The 16,975-nt window shown below is 48.6% G+C and overlaps 1 protein-coding gene across 1 annotated transcript in view; it reads left to right on the top strand.

Moving 5' to 3' along the window:
* The window catches only part of BMP6 (bone morphogenetic protein 6), a 157,161-nt gene extending 140,317 nt beyond the window's left edge, over window positions 1-16,844 (top strand). The window contains exons 3-7 of the mRNA XM_049655087.1: window positions 1,456-1,604; window positions 2,373-2,570; window positions 14,949-15,025; window positions 15,978-16,088; window positions 16,405-16,844. Of these exons, the coding sequence (XP_049511044.1) occupies window positions 1,456-1,604; window positions 2,373-2,570; window positions 14,949-15,025; window positions 15,978-16,088; window positions 16,405-16,554 (685 nt within the window). The 3' untranslated portion in view covers window positions 16,555-16,844. The remainder of the gene's footprint in view (window positions 1-1,455; window positions 1,605-2,372; window positions 2,571-14,948; window positions 15,026-15,977; window positions 16,089-16,404) is intronic.
* The last annotated feature ends 131 nt before the right edge of the window (window positions 16,845-16,975 follow it).

The following is a 16,975-nucleotide window of genomic DNA, read 5'->3' as shown; positions in this document are numbered from 1 at the left end:
AGCAGAGGAGGGGCAGAGAGATAGGGAGACACACACAGAATCCGAAGCAGGTGCCAGGCTCTTAGCTGTCAGCACAGAGCCTGATGCAGGGCTCAAACACATGAACTGCAAGGTCATGACCTGAGCTAAAGTCTGATGCTTAACCTCCTGAGCCATCCAGGCACCCCTTACTAGCGAGTTCTTTTACTTACTAGCGTTTGATCTTAGCTGTATGTCTGAAACCTCACATCTGAGTCTCCGTTTCCCCAGCTATATAATGATATGCTGCTAGCTTTCAGGATTGTTGTTAAGGAAAGCAAAGTGGATGAAAGTCTTTTATAACCAATTTTGGTGTACGACATTAGTATTGTGATACTAATCTTAGATTCAGTACTTAATTCTAGTCCTTTTTCTATCCTGTAAAATATGGCACCAGGAGATTTGAATCTTTCCATGGCCAAAGTGGTTCCCCTTCCCTGTCATGGGAATTCCTGGCCATTTCGTGCCAGTGATCCTGGGATGTCAACTCAGATTCAGCATGTCCCTGAAACACATGAAGGGGACTGTCCCCTATCACTACTCTATCACAACGTGTGCGGGAGCAGGAAGAAACCCTTACCCCACCTTCCCACAATTCCTAGGGTTATGTTAGTTGAAAACTATAAACAAAAATTATGTCCATATGTATAGATAGACAGAGATACATATATAAAACTACTCCCTGGGTATGGATTCTGAGTTTGCCTACAAGAACCCCAGCCATGGCTCACAGCTGTGCCAGGATGAACTTTAAAATCACTCAACATACACCCGTGGCCATACTGTCCACACGAGGAAGGACCCCACACTCAGCAAGGACTACTCACAGGCCTTAATTAAAAGCAAGGGACTAATGATTACTCATAGATACGATGTGGCTTCTTGTTTCTCATTATTTCATGGGAACTAACATGTGAAGATTATCATGCCCTAATTTTACAAAAAAAAAAAAAATGAACAAAGCACAACTTTTTTCTTTTTTTGCTCACATGAATCTTGATTTTAATATTTTCCTAATTCTTTTTTTCATGCCCCCCTTTCTCTCTTTTTAGAGTTCATTTGCCATAAAGGAAGCAACAATATGACTTCCTTTCCCTCCCTCCCTCTCTTCCTTTCCTTCCCTTCCTCCTCCCCCCTCCCTCCCTCCCTTATTTCAGAGAAAGACTTGGCATGAACAACCCTAGTAAGGCCTTTGATGAAATTGAGGGGTCCACCTATATTTGGGAGAAAACTCCTTGCTCTGAAGTGCCCTAGCAGATATCTGTCTCCAGACTGTATTGTGTGTGTGAGCCAGAATTGCGGTAGGCACTGTATGCAGTGTCTCCTAGGTGAACTTGATCCGATGCTGGCATTTTCACTTTAATGCCAAGGCAGGACAGAGAGGATGGGCCAAGAAGGTGGTGTGGTACTCACCACACTGTCTTTTCTCTCTTTCAGAGACTCTGACCTATTTTTGTTGGACACCCGCGTGGTGTGGGCCTCAGAAGAAGGCTGGCTGGAATTTGACATCACAGCCACTAGCAACCTGTGGGTCGTGACCCCACAGCACAACATGGGGCTTCAGCTGAGCGTGGTGACTCGGGATGGTAAGTTTGCTCAGATCGGCAAACACTTTTCATTCGTCTCCTTTGCAACAGTTATGGTAGAACCATGGTTTACAGTCAAGACCACGGCTCCAAGATGACCTCACTGACTATTCCCTCAGAACGTCTATTGAAAAGCAAAACCTGTCCCTGAGGTCTCCAGATACAAGTAGGTGGTCTGAGTTCCAGGGGCCACAATGGGAAGACAGCTAGTGGAGGCAGGGGGGGAGCCTAGTCTACCTCCTGACAGTTGGGTGGGTTTGGACAAGAACCCCTCCAGCACCCTCTTCTCCTGCAGCACCAAAGCCCAGCAGCTCAGGGTCCTCATGCAGGTCCCAGACGGGGCACACTCTGCCTGTGAAGTCGCCTCACTTGTTGGCGACTATATGATCTATATGATCAGATCTGATCAGATCTATATTATCAGGTCCCAGACTGGGCACACTTTGCCTGTGAAGTCACCTCACTGGTTAGCGACTCTATGACCTATATCATCAGAAAGAAAGAATGATCATGTAGGGGGAAGTCTATCCGGGATGGGCAAGCCTTGGGAGTTCACACTACCCCTGGCTCTAATTCATGGAACTTTGGAAGGAGTGTCTTGATTCTGCCCATCTGAGGGGAGTCATCAGGGCTCTGAGAGTGCACAGTGCTCTTCCCTCCTGCTCCTTCTTTGTGGCTGGCACCTGGGTGTCCAGGAAAGCTCAGGTCTACAGCTGCAGGAACAAGTTTCCATGGGTAAAGACAGGTGCGCTGTGCTTTGCCTTCAAGGACTCAACATCAACCCCCGAGCTGCAGGCCTGGTGGGCAGAGACGGCCCTTACGACAAGCAGCCCTTCATGGTGGCCTTCTTCAAAGTGAGTGAGGTCCATGTGCGCACCACAAGGTCAGCCCCTGGGCGGCGCCGACAGCAGAGCCGAAATCGCTCCACCCAGTCGCAGGACGTGTCGCGGGTCTCCAGCGCTTCAGGTAGGTTTGGGTGGAGCCTGGTTTTTCAGGAAGCCTAGTTGGCTCTTGGGCCTCAGCGAGAACAAGGACGTGTCGATGGTTTTAGCCGTCGCATGGCTTCTGCATGGCAAATACAGAAACCCAGAGGTGCCTCATCACAGCCACCAATTATCTGGATGGGTTCCTAGGGCCGTCAGAAGGGACCATTTGTTATCCAGGTACTGAGTCTGCAGGCTGAAGACCTCCTGAGAGTCTCTTTTTCTGGAAAAGCATCCTTCTGGTTTTTTTTCTTCCAACTCTTCTTTCATTCACATAAAGATCCTGAGGACACCTAGATTTTCTTCTAGTTGCATGACACCTGGGAGGTTGTGGTGCACAAGTAAATTTTGTATAGTTGCAGAAAATGGACTTGCATTTGTTGGTGCTCTTGGCTGAAAGTGATGGAAAGTCAGCTCAAACAGCCTTCTCTGATGGGTTTCGTTGGTTCATTGAACTGGGAAATCGAGGGTTCTGGCTTTAGTCATGGCTGGATCATGGGCTCACATGATGTTAGGAGTCTTACTTTCTCCTTTTCAATTTTTCCCTTGTTGGTGGCATTCTTAGAAAGACTATCTCTAACATGGTGGTAAAGAAGGCAACCAACAGCTCCAGGATTTTATCACCCTTGGTTACCTCTGCTTCAGGAGAGAATGTCTCTCTCACAGTAGCTTAGTAGATAGCCAGGCTGAGGTCATGTGCTTGACCCTGGAGCTAGAGAATGGGGTCAGCTCCATCCTGCCCCGAACGGGCAGGTGCAAAGGGTGAGAGTCAATTGACACCACTACTTGTCAATTCAGTGGTCCTTCAGAGATGCCCACCCCACCGTGCTGTGCCTTTTTTGGGAAGTGGTATGGAAGTCCACTCTTCAATGTTTTGAAGTTCACATAGCTAGTAAGTGTTGAATTCCAACAGAGATCCATCTTACTCTAAAGCCAAGGCTTGTAAGTTCTGGGTTTCCTCAGGCTGTTGAACCAGCCCAGGATTCAAGCATGCAGTTGAACTTTTGTGGTAGGATTTGAAGCCGGAGATGTTGCTTCCCTTATTACTACCCTGTGACTGACTTTGGGCAAACCTAATCCATTCCAGCTTCAGTTTACTCATCCATTAAGTGGGGATGCTTAACACTTGGTAGATTTTCTGGGATTAAATGAGAAGTGTTTGATTTGGTCCATAATACTCAAAGATTAGTTACCTCCAATTGTGGGAAGTATGTTCTGAGAGCGTATGTTAGGATCGTTGGGAAGGATGTAAAAAAGATCTGGAAGATGCATTACTTCCTCCAGGTGACTGTTTAAAAGTGTCCTCATCAGTGGCCACAAAGAGTTCATGCAACTTCCCAAAGTACTCATCTTTTCTTTGGGAGGAATGGTCTTCATTTTAGAGTCTGACTTAATAAGGCATTTCTCTCCCCAGCAACTTAGCTGTGGGGCTTTGAGGACCTACCACCCAGGGTGACGTGACATTTTCCTGCTTGTCCTCCTGGTGTTTCTTGGAAGCATTGCCCAGCATGGGTGTTCCTGTGTTTACCACTAAAAACAGTGAGGGTTGGGTTTTTAAAAAACACGAAGAAATGATTGCTTTCCTTTATTCGCTTCAGAGGAAGCCTGCTAAAGAGAGTTAATCATCTCAGTGTTTTAGGCTTCAATTAATGAACGAACTGTGGTCACTTTGGTACTGGGACCCCAGACACGAAGGCAGCTCTGGGAATGCTGATTGCTTTTTAAAATTGAAATTTCACTTGATTTATTCAACACCCCCTCCCCCAAGTACACATGCAAGAGTTTTTCATTGGGAAGACATGTCTCTGATTTGGGTTTCCATAATGTCACCCAATTATTCTTTTCCATGTCCCTTTCAACATTTTTTTTTTTCAATTTGATAAGTTGCAATTAAATACGAGTATTAAAGTTGATCGAATGTGGAATAACAGGCAAGTATATCTGCTTTGTCTTGGTCTTCCCTCCCCCACCTCCCAACCCAGCACTTGCAAACGCGCTTCACTCTTTTCAGCGGTAGTAGGATGAGAGAGTTCACAGCAAGTGCCTCTGGCCTCACCTGTTCCAAGGACAACCCCCAAGAGAGTGTGACTAAGAAGGACTCTCCTTCCCTCTTACTGTCTTCAAAGGCCCTCTCAAGCTGGTTCGAGAAATTGCTCAGGTTAGGCCCATTCAAGTGCTACTTTATATATTTAACATTTTCTTCATTTATCCCTGCTATTAATGGGAGCAGATACATAACGGAAGAGGTCACTCCTGGAGAAGGGAATTCCACAAAGATGGTCTGCTACCCAGAGAAATGGTCCATCCGGTTGGACTGTCCTTTTTTCTAGGCCACCATGGGACTAAACCTTCATGTCTTGCTGGACCTTCCTGAACCAGGTAGCTGCCACTGAGACAAAAAGTTGTGGTCTCTGGTATGACTCCAGACAGGACTTTCCCTTTGTAAATCTTCTGGAAGTTAGAAGGGAGAGATTACTTTGCCTCTGCTGCCCCCCTTCTTCAATAGAGTGCTCCCAAGGAATTAATATTTCTCCACAGAAACAACCACCACCGGAAGCCCATCAGAGACCATCCTACATCTGGGCAAAGAAGTTAACATAATCCATCAAATTGCCTGTCATCAGGGTGAAACATGGCAGGGAAATCTGTGGCTATTTTTGGAACAGAGCTGCAGATGCCTGGGCCGGTAGGACGAGTCCACAACAAGAGAAAGGCCAAGAGCCCCATCCACCTCCTCCCCACCACCCACCGGAATCTGCTCTGACATCTGTACTTGGCCTTCAAGCCAGACTTTGCAAACACACGCACTGAAGCGTGGGTTTGGATCGAAGGCTCCTGAATGGTTTTCACTTGCCCTTGCTTCTTTGCAGCTGTCTGCTCCAAATGAATGATGGATGTTGGCTGTGTCACACCTCTCCAGTGGGCTTGGACATCATCTGGACAGCATTGTTTATCACTTTTACACATGTTTTACTAGTGCTGGTCCGAGCCACGCTGTGCCGCCTACTGGCAATTCCAGTGAATCTGGCAGTTTTCAGCCTCCATTTCTCCCGGCCTACTGCTCTGTGACACCCTATCCTCCAGTTCCTTCTCTCGTGTGCTGGTCTTTCTACCTGCTGCCCCTCACCCTCTCTTATAGTAGCTTTTTCTTGGGGTTCATTATTTCACCTACTGGAGGACTGTGACAACACCTGGCCAATTCACTACTGGTGCCATGAACAAATGGCCTTGAGGGATGGATCCATGTGGTGATTCTAGATACCAACCTAGCTAATTTTCCCAGGATGTTTCCAAGACATCACTGAGGAGGGAGCAGTTGTTGGTGAGTCTGAGGTTTTCTGCCCCACCAACCCACTAGCTGCCAATGCTGCGACTTAGAATTGTGCTTTGCTGTGGCAGATGATAGTGTGGGAACTCTTCTGCCACTTTTAACGATTTATGTAAAATTAGATGACCTTTAGGCCTCTTTAATCCTCATGTTTTTGTTGCTGCCACGCACCTCTGCCAACCATCTGTGAATCAACGACTCCTCAAGACCCTGTCTGTCTTTCGGAATGAGTCCTTCATTGCTTCAGATGCTACCAGTTAGCATTTCAGAGTCCTTTCTTCTTCTGTCTCTTTCCAACCCACCCAGACATGTGCCTTTAAGGATCCTTGGGGGGAAATGTGGCTCTGGTACATTATAGATATGCCATTGACCTCACTGATAGTTCATATCTTGTATCTCATGAACTTCCTGATTGGGACCATTCAGTGCACATCCAGCATAAAAGCAAGGTAACAGGACTGCGTCGCTTGCAAAACAGTGGTTTGGGTACTTTATTATGACTGTGAAATCTTGCTGTAGATCTCTGGGAACTCCGGTCTGCAGGCCGAGGGCCTCCTTCTTACAGATCAATGTTTATTTGGCCTTTTAGTTCCTGGCAGGTGTCCCCACTAGCTCCTCATGTGCTTCTGGGGGTTGGCATGCCACAGCTGAGTGGGCTGACCCTCTGTGGCCATCCAAAGCTTGAGAAGAATGGACGTGGGTCAGGGCTTTGAGTTAGCTGTTTATGGTTCTTCAAAGGAATCGGGAATTGTAATTTGTCATTTTGATCTCAACTTAAAATTTTAGGGCCTGCGGCTTGGCTTCCAGATGTCTTGGTCAAGAAGTACAGGCCTGTTCAGGACTTTCTAAAATGAAATCAAGTCTTAATTCTTCACAGCTGTGGCCGACAGGCATGGTGTTAGTGATTCAACAGAGTCATTTCAAACTCCATATTTATAATACTTGACTCTGCTTTACCATGAAGTCCCTTTGGGTAAAAGTTATCAAGGAGTGATAGGCTCCCCTTTACCCCATCCTTAGGTTTACCCTGTGGGAATGTAATAACGGCCAGCAGTGGTGAAGGAAAATAATAAAGAAGCATAAACAGGAGCTGCAAAAACCTGAATGATCCACCAAGACCTGCTAAGCCCACGGGCAGGTCCTGGGGGCCAGGAGACTCCGTCTAGGAGGGAACATAGAGAGCAGAGGTGCTGAAAACACAGGGAGTCTTAGTGTTCACGCTCAGTGTTGAAGAGAAGCCTGTATCTGTTTTCAAGATAGTTAATCTCCACATTCTTTGATAATCGAGATAAAGGCTGAAAGTAGGCCAAAGTCCACCCCAATTAAATGAAGCAGGAGAGGCTGAGATTCCAGCACCCCAGAAGAATGGGACCTCCCGGTTGACTCTCAATCTAACCATCCAGGTTGTAAACCAAGTCTAGATTCTGAAGATCAAGCTCCCTGCCCCCCAACATTCTGTGATGTTACTGAGACCTGAGATCAAGATCTCAGTGTGGTTCCACAAGGCGCTGGGCTTCCTCCAGCACATTCTTAATGGTCAGGTTGATTCCATTGGAGGGGTGGGGCAGGGAGGGAGAGCCAGAGACTCTTGGATTAAGACAGGCTGATAAGGCTGGGCGATCTGGAAGGTGCAGCCAGATCAATGAAGACCAACGTGCCATTTCAACAGCTGCTAATGTTATACTTGCCCTTGTCATTCTAGGAGAGGAGGGAGATAAGAGTAGTCAATTGTTTCTCTAAAAAACCAGTTTTGAGACACCTGGGTGGCTCAGTCAGTTAAGCATCTGACTTCAGCTCAGGTCATGACCTTGCAGTTTGTGGGTTTGAGCCCCATGTTGGGCTCTTCGCTGACAGCTCAGAACCTGGAGCCTGCTTCCGATTCTGTGTCTCCCTCTCTCTCTCTGCCCCACCCAACTCATGCTCGCTCGCTCTCTCTTTCTGTCTCTCTCAAAAATAAAACATTAAAAATAACTTAAAACACGAGTTTCCTCTGGGAAGACTCTTTGGGCTCAGAAGAACGGGGAACACAGTGTGGGGCGTGCCACCTGGTCCCCAGCCCCTGCCAGGTGTGTAGCCTGCTGAGCAGGGACAACAGCTGTGGGCGAGCCCAGCACTGCTGAGCAGGCCTGTGCAGAAGCCCTGGCCGGGGAGGCGGCCACCTGCCTGCTTCCCTCCTTCCCACTCACCTGGTTACGTGTGGTTGCCTTGACCTTGTCCCTGGTCTGCCTGTCTCCTCTCTCCATGTCTTCCCTTTTGTTTCTCTCCTGTCCTCTTCTCCTGGCACTGGAAAGGATGGTGGGCAGGCTGCCTGGACACCTGGGACCCGGCTGGCTGCATGGCTCCCACTTTGGCATGATGGTCCCCACCCTTCCCACTCGCTGCCTGCCGTGGAAGTCAGGATCATTGCTGGGCCCTTCCCTTCTCATCCAGGACTCATTCCCCTGAGAATCCCCTGACCTTTGGTGCCTGGGAAGCCTGCATTTCACTCCATGTAGCCAATCAGCTTCAAAAATAAGCCAGTGGTGGGGGCCCAAGCTCTCCCCTCCTACGGCTCCTTTGTGCTTTACTGTCTGCATGGCTTTTTGGAGACGGGTGGCGGGGGGCAGCAAGGAATGCTGGATGTCCTCCTTAGGGTGTATGGGATGTGACCCTTGTGTTCGGGACAGAACAAACATGTGGTACACATGGCCACTGCCTAGGGACACGGATGCCTTGAGGAGGTGCCAGGCCAGCTGGCTGCTTACAGTGGGTCAGAAGCACTCTGTCCTCACTGTGCTGAGCAAGAGAACTGTCTCCCTGCAGTGTCCTGTGAGGCAGTGGTGGCCCCCACTGTCACAGGGGCTCACCCAGGCCCCCGTTAGTCCCACTAGTTCTTGTCTGTAGGTGAGCCGCCCCTCAGGCATCACAGGGAAGAATGGAACGTAAGGTCGGGGAGTAGAGGCTGTCGCCGATGAAACTGAGTGTCAGGGCCGCGGGCCAGAAGCCGAGAAGACAGAGCAGCCAGCCAGAACCGAGGAGGCCGTGGCAGTCTGGCCGTAGCTGTCCAGGTGAGAGAGGCACTGGAAGGTGAAGCGGGGGCCGAGGACAAGTGAGTGGGTCAGCGAAGAGCTGTGTGTGGTGGGACCCACCACGTTGGCCTCCAGTGGCCCATCCAGACGGGAACAGCCACCCCCACCCGCTCCCAGCAGGACTCTCGGATGTGGGAGTGAGGTGGTGTCTGAAGCGCCGGGACGAGACGCGTGTCACCCTACCCTCCTGCCCATCAGCCTGGACTCCAGGGAACATACCTCCATAGAGCTCATTCTGTGCTGCCCTCCGCCCCTCCCCCCGAAGCCTCTGCGGTGCACCTGGCTCCTGCACTACCCAGATCGACGAATAACACACACACCTGAGGCTTGGAAGATTGACTACTCCAAAGCAGCCACAGTGCAAAACGGGTGGCCCTGGCCACTGGGCATGGGCATGACACTTTCTGTGCCACTGGTTTAATGGCCCAGAAGGCCTGGAAGAGATGCAGGTGTTGCTCAGCAAAGTATGGGAAGAACGGAGGCTTAGGGAGAATGCATTGTGTGTGGGAGCCTGGCCTTTGTCCCAGCCCCGCTCTGCTCGTCCTCGTTTCCGACCAGGATGGTGCCTTTCCCACAACAGAGCCTGGAAGATTTTGCCCAAGGATCTTCATTTGCGGGGGGCAAACGGGCAGGGCTGTCTTAGGTCTTTAAAGGTTCCCCCCTTCTCCCAGTGTGGGGCATCTGAAGCTTTTAAAGCTTGAAAATCTATGGTGAGGGCTGGGGCGCCTGGGTGGCTCAGTTGGTTAAGCATCTGAACTCTTGATTTCAGCTCAGGCACGATCTCACGGTTTGTGAGTTCAAGTCCCGTGTCAGGCTCTGTGCTGACGGTGTAGAGCCTCCTTGGACTCTCTGCCTCCCTCTCTCTCTGCCCCTCCCCTACTTGCACTCTCTCTCTTGGAAGGAAGGAAATGTGTGGTGAGGGAAAATGTTTCTCTCCTATTTAAAAGTAGACCAGGGAGCTACGTATTTCTGGTTATGAAAGAAATTAATCCTGGGGGCTTTTATGATTGTTAGATTTTGTCACCTGGTGACGGTTATTTGCCCCAACCCATCTATGGCTGGGCCCTGCTTATCCACGGTACTCAGGACAACCCCCTTGGGCCTGGTCTGGCTGGGCCAGAATCCTAGCTGGGCTGCTGGGCACTTGCCCTGCCCTCTGCTCTAGGCCAAAGAATCCCCTGGGATGAATGGAAGACAGATTTCACATTCTGTGTTCAACTTTGAGAAACCTAGATTCCTTGAAGATGTGTCTCAGCTCCCAGACCAGCCTTTGCCACATCTGCATGCCAGAATGCCCAGATAGCCCTGGTGGCAGGGGACCCATTTCCAGTGATCCTGGCTTGAGGGTCTGAGAGAGGGCTTGAATTCCCTGATGAGTCTCACGATGCATCAGACAGAGGACTGTTGCCCTTGGGGAGGTTTGTGTCAGCCTCGGGTCTGTTGCTCTGGTTTGTTTGTCTGTCTGTTACCTCTGTCCAGCAATATGGCTTCTTGTTTCTGCCTTCCCCTTGACTGGCGAGCCCATCTGGACAAAGTCGTGTTGCCTTCCTTTCTCCCACTGAGAATTTACTGCATGAACTTTCACTGGGCCTGTCCAGACCATTCATCTAAACAAATATCAAGGGGCCAGGGCAGGAGAATGTTTTTCTGCAATCTCTCAGTCCTTAAAAACAAACAAACAAACAAACAAACAAACAAACAAAATGGTGCATGGCAGTGTAATTCCACTGTAGAACCCAGGGCACTGACCCCTGAGTGGCAGACACAAGTATTTTGAGGAGCATTGACCTTCACAAATATTTATATACTCTCAGCCAGCACTTAACATGGAGTTATAAGGAAACTTAAGTGTGGCTTGAAAGTGTCTGTAGGAGGAAAAACAGGAGAGTTGAATTCCTCCCTTTCCTCTCTCCAGCCCCAATCTTTACTTAACAACAAAAATGCCAGTGTCTGGCTCTAAAAGAAATAGCTGTTCTTACAGAGAAAGTTCTCTTTGTTGAGATTTGAGAGAGTCAAATTTGCAGGAGGCTCACAGACCTACTGGTGAAGGTAGAGAAGCAGAGTCCTGCTCTATGACATCATGGTTGGTCTTTCTGGCAGCCGGCCCTCATCCTGAGCCTATCTAGGGACCCACGAGTTGGAACTATTAGGAGATTTCATGGTTTTTATAGCTCTGCCAGGATGTATATTCTTTATTATATTATACTGTCCATGTTCATCAACCTGGGAAGGAAAAGTATCCAGAAATCTCTGCCTTTCACATGGCGAACAGTTCCAAGCTTGACTTTGGAGAGATCATGGTCCCCAGCACAGAGAAGGCATTTGGGGGGAAGTTTACTTTGCGGGGACACAGGCCAACTGATGTTGGGTGGGGAAAACTCCAGACTGAGACTATAAGTAGGAAGATCATATAACTTAGCATCTAACCCAAGAAACCTTCAGGAGCACAAAGAACCAGAGCCTTGGAGTCTTCAAAAGGTTGACCCCTGCTCAAAACTGGCAGGAAAGGAAGGAATGTGCACCCGGGAGGCCCAGGCCTGGGAGCCGCACACCCCCCCTTCTCCCCAAGTGCGTGGGCAGAGCTTAGGCACATGGCCACACCTAACTGTAGTGGGAAATGTCCAATAGCTGTGTGCCCAGGGGGTAGATGGAGGATATGGGTTTTTACTAAACAGACAGCAGCCCTCACCAGGCTGTTCTACGATAGGCTGGCCAGGCTGCTTCCTCGGGGACTTTGCATTTGTCATTCTCACCGTGCAGGTTATTCTTCCCCCAAATAGCTTCCTGCCTTACTCCCAATATGCCTGCAGGTCTCTGCTTAGAAGACATGTGAACGGAAAGACAGTCTCAGTAACCCATATGAGATAGTGACCGTCACTTCCCTTGCACCCTGCACTCCCTATCCCTTAACCATGGAATAATAATTTAGCTAGTCAAGGCCCTTCTTGGCTACGTGGAAGAGAAACAGATTCTAATCAAAGAGCAAACTAACATAAGAGTATCAGGAACTCCTCCAGCCTACAACCAAACACAGGGAATCAAGTGATGAAGCTGAGACCTAGTCACAAGGAGAGTGTGGTTTGGAATGCCATTACCCTGAACACATGGCTGCCAAGCTGCCCATTCTTGGCTTTCCCTTGGAGTCCCTTTCTCACGGGTTGGGGATCTGCCTGGCATTAATGAAGTCATGAGCCTGTACTCAGTTGCCAGGGAAGAAAGGCAGGAGCTATCTTGGGGGGGATCGGGCCTTGATTCTCACCTGTCTATGAATTCCCAACTCATTCCAAATGAGAGGTGAACCTGGGAGCTGGGTGGCCCAAACGAGAAGTATCCACCATAGCTGGGTATGGAATTCGGGGTTGACAGCATCATTCTTATGGTATTAAACCTTTTATGTTGTATATTTTTGTTGCTAGGAAGTTTGCTGTCCATGGGGCACCTGGGTGGCTCAGTTGGTTAAGCATCCAACTCTTGATTTCAGCTCAGGTCATGATCTCATGGTTGTAAGATCGAGGCCCACATCAGGCTCTACGCTGAGTGTGGAGCCTGCGTGGGATTCTTTCTCTCTCTCCCTCTCTCTCTGCCCCTCCCCTGCTTATGCCTGCTCTCTCGTGCACTCTCTCTCTCTGTCAAAAAAACATTTAAAAAAAAGTTTTCTGTCCATCTACCTTATGTTCCTTTGTGGATTATTTTCTTTTTATCTTTGGGTTGCTTTTAAGCATTCCTCTGCATCTAATATACTACAGTTTCACCACATGTGGCCAGACAGGAATTTATTTACTATGCTTAGGATTCATTGTGCCTTTCCAATATAAAGATGTTTGGTTTTCTTCACTTCTAGAAAATCCTCCCCCCCACCCCGACACTTTATATATTCAAATATTATTCCCCCATTATTCTTTTCAGAAATTCCTACTAGAAATACACGGGAATTTACATTCTGTCTTCCATTATCTCTTTATAGGAAGAGAGTCCTATTTTTGAGCCATTTCACTCTGGGCTATATTTTGGGAAATTTCTTCAAATTTGTTGCTCGGTTCTTTAATCCTGTCTTCAGTTGTGTCTAATCTGATGTTTAAACCATCCATTTCATTTTTATCTTCAATGGTTCTGGTTTTATAAAGTTCTATTTTGTTCTCTTTCACATCCACCTATCATTTTTTCATGTTCTTTCTCCATAATGTTTTTGCTGTAGCATTTCTATTTCTTTATTTCTTCCATTATTTTAGGTATTCTTTTTTGTAATCTCACTCAGACTACTCTTATTGTGGTCTCTGTGTATTCTCTTATATTCTAAATTTAGGGATAATTTATTCCTTTGTGTGCTTGATTTTTTTCTTGAGGGATTGTTTTCAGCAAGAGGTTTGGTCTTGTCTGGTAATGGTGGTTTGTGTGTGTGTGTGTTTAAGCAAGAGTCCTCAGTGCTCTTCTCTGTGAAGACCTCCCTTCAGCATGGCCTTGTGTTCAGTTCTCCCAGGTACTTGAAATTACAGCAAGAGTTGTTCTGCAAGGTGAAAAAGGCAGGTAGGGAGCATGAAAAAATTTAGAATTTAGCAGATCACCTCAAAAAGGTAGCCTCTCTCTCCTCCCAGTGTAGGTGACTGAGTGGAGTCAGTACCATTTGTCTCTTCCCCTTACAAACTCGTGTGTCCTGTCTTACTTCGGGCCAAGCTGTCCAGGAGCACAAGTTAATAGGGAACCCAGTTCAAATAGGCTTTAAATAATTAGGCAATTTACTGGCTCATGTGATTAAAACAGGCATGTGAGTGACCTCAGGCTCTTGTATCCATCAAAATCCATTTTAGATTAGGAACCTTTCTCTGGAGTCCTGCCTTTCATCTCCCTGGAACACTGCTACCAGATTGATCCTGTAGAATCATAGCTCTGAACATAGCGCTCCCTGGCTCAAAACCCTTCACAGGCTTACCTAATGCCTCTGGTAGAAAGTCCCAATCTTTCTGGTTGGTGTTCCAGGCCGTTCATGTCCCATTTTATTCCTCCTGATAACTGACCCTTCTCCGAACTCCCAGTGGGATTTGCCATCCGCACTTGCCTGGAGCGTCTAATGCTGTTCTGTATTGGAGTTACTTGTGTACATGTCTCATACCGCCCCTTAGATTCTCTAAGTTCCTGGAGGACGCAAGCCTTGTGTAACCTCTCTTCCTGTTTCCCGCGGTCAGTCTAGCGGAGGGCATGTCACATTAGAGCTGTTCCAGTCAACCGAAACAAATCCAGGCCCTCCCCTTCTTCTAGGTTAGGCCAGGCTCGTGTCTCCCGCATTGCACAGGGCAGGTAGGATACTTCAGATTCTCACGGGGCTTCCTGTCTTAGGAGTCAGTGTTTTGGTGCAAAGGGCTCAGCGCTGGAAGTGAGGCAAGGGACCGGTGCCAGAGTGATTCCTGCTGCAGCGTCTCTCTCTCTTTCTCTCTCTCTCTCTCTCTGATGACACTCTCTTGGTTAGGCCCTGCTCCATTACCCTTCCTTCCGGATGCTTTCCTGACCCAGCTGTCCTCACAGCCCCTGGACAGTTTTAGGACTGTGTCTGTTTGAATGATAGCAAACCCTGCCTGGGTGTGGCTTTTACTGTGAATACAGTGCCTTCCAGGTCAGGAGCCCAAGGGGGGTCTGGGGGCATCTGTAAACTCTGTCCGTAGGCCTTGCACATAACGGGCTCACAACAATCATCTGTCACTTGAAAGCATCCATTCAAGTCAATAATTACACATTGTGTGCCAGTGTGCCCGGCACCCGCCCTGGCGTGAACAAGATGGCATGAACGAGACAGCCAAGCGACTGGGCATGTGACAGAGCTGTTTGGTGACCGCCTTTGTGTCTAGCAGGGGCCAGGTTCGCGTCTGTCATGAGCCCCGTACTGGGCCTGGGCTGCAGCAACCCCTCCCGGTGTATGTTTTCAAATGAAAGAATGAGTGGGTTAACGGGTGCATCTTCTGATCTCCTCTGACAGATTATAACAGCAGTGAGTTGAAAACAGCCTGCAGGAAACATGAGCTTTACGTGAGCTTCCAAGACCTGGGATGGCAGGTGAGTTTTCTGGACAGCAAGGCGGACAGAGGTCCCTTCACAGCAGCCCTTTCCTATCTTAATGGAGCAGCTACCATCAAAGACTTTGAGCTTTAGGGCTGAGGCGATTCCTTGTGTGAAGGTACTGGGAGCCTTTCCAAATGCCTGGGCTTCTGGAATAAGGCAGAGGAAGGGCCAGACCTGCTTGTGCACCAAGAGCCCCCCCTTCCCAGGGAGCCTGGTTGCCAAGTTCTGTGTCTCTCAGGATCCATACTACCATCCCCAGTGTTCTTCTCCCATTCTTTGCAAAGTCCACAAGGCATGTGCTTATTTGGGCATTTAAACAAATTGTGTGTATGTGTGTGTGTGTGTGTAAGATATTATTTTCAAGCTCTACACCTAATGTGGGACTCGAATTTACAACTCCAAGATCAAGAGTCGCACACTCTCCTGACTGAGCCAGCCAGGCGCCCCACCAATTTTGTGTTTTGAGAAAGCATTGGAGAAACTGCCCTGACAGTTCTCCAATGGCTACAAACTGACTCACCTGAACTATCTAGAGGAGCACAAAGGCTGAGCCCCACAGCTGAGAGCCACCACTAGTTTATGAGCAAATCCTCGGTGACAAGGGATAGGAGATACCATTTACTGCACGCAGGTGGCATCATGAGGAAGGCATACTCAAGGCCCCTCAAGGGGGCCAGGTGCAGAGAGCCAACCACCTGTGTGCTTCCTGGTCTGGCAGGTGGGCAGCAGCTAAGGCCCTGCAGGCTGTGGAAGGAGCGAGGGCTCTGGAGCCAGACAGACCGGGTTCACATCCTGGCTTTGCCACTTGAACGTGAACTTGGCCTCCCTGTGTTGGTCTGCGTAGCTGTGCTACGTGAGGAATGCCTTCTCACAGGATTACGAAGAACACAGATGATAGAAGGAATGTATGCTCATCACATGTCATGTCCCTTTGCTTTTGACTAAGGACTGGATCATCGCACCCAAGGGCTATGCTGCCAATTACTGTGATGGAGAATGCTCCTTCCCACTCAACGCACACATGAACGCCACAAACCACGCGATCGTGCAGACGCTGGTGAGCTCCTGGGGACCCCTTTCACTTTAATTTTTTTTATGTTTTTTTTTTTTTTTTTAGAGAGACAGAGCACAAGTGGGGGTTGGGACAGAGAGGGACACAGAGAATCTGAAGCAGGCTCCAGGCTCTGAGCTGTCAGCACAGAGTCCAACGCAGGGCTTACACCCACAAACCGTGAGATCATGACCTGAGCCGAAGTTGGACGCTTAACCCACTGAGCCACCCAGGCACCCTCCCCGCTTCACTTTATAGGTAGGAGTCAGCCAGGGTCAGGTATGGCTTCTAACGGTGCCTCTCCCCTTCTGTTTTGGAACAGGTTCACCTTATGAATCCTGAGTATGTCCCCAAACCGTGCTGTGCGCCGACCAAACTGAATGCCATCTCGGTTCTTTACTTTGATGACAACTCCAACGTCATCTTGAAAAAATACAGGAATATGGTCGTCAGAGCTTGTGGATGCCACTAACTCAAAACCAGTTGCTGGGGACACAGATGCTGCCTTGGGTTCCCAGATGACATCTGCCTTAAAAACAAACATTCAGAAGCACAGCGAAGGGGGGAGGCGAGGCTTCGAAGCCGTTCAGTGCTGGTTGGTGCCTTACCGCCCACAGAAGATTGTAAAGGGCCTCGTTAATAATTCGCTCACACAGTAAATAACGTGAGTAGTTGTTGGTCTATAGGAAATGGAGTTTGGATGTCTGCAGTATGAAGTCTGGTTAACTAAAGAAACATAACTTTGAAGTATTCCCCCCCCCCCCCACACACACCCCCAACAAAAGAAAAAGAGCCCACTGAAATTAGTTTTAGCTTTAGATCAAGCTATTTGTGGCATTAGTGTCTAACAGTAAATAGGGAAAATAATCTTAAAAGGAGTATTCTCGGCTAAA

The sequence above is a fragment of the Panthera uncia genome, assembly GCF_023721935.1.
Source record: "Panthera uncia isolate 11264 chromosome B2 unlocalized genomic scaffold, Puncia_PCG_1.0 HiC_scaffold_25, whole genome shotgun sequence".
NCBI lineage: Eukaryota > Metazoa > Chordata > Mammalia > Carnivora > Felidae > Panthera > Panthera uncia.
Note: the sequence above shows the minus strand (reverse complement) of the source record. Positions and strands in the feature narration are given on the sequence as shown.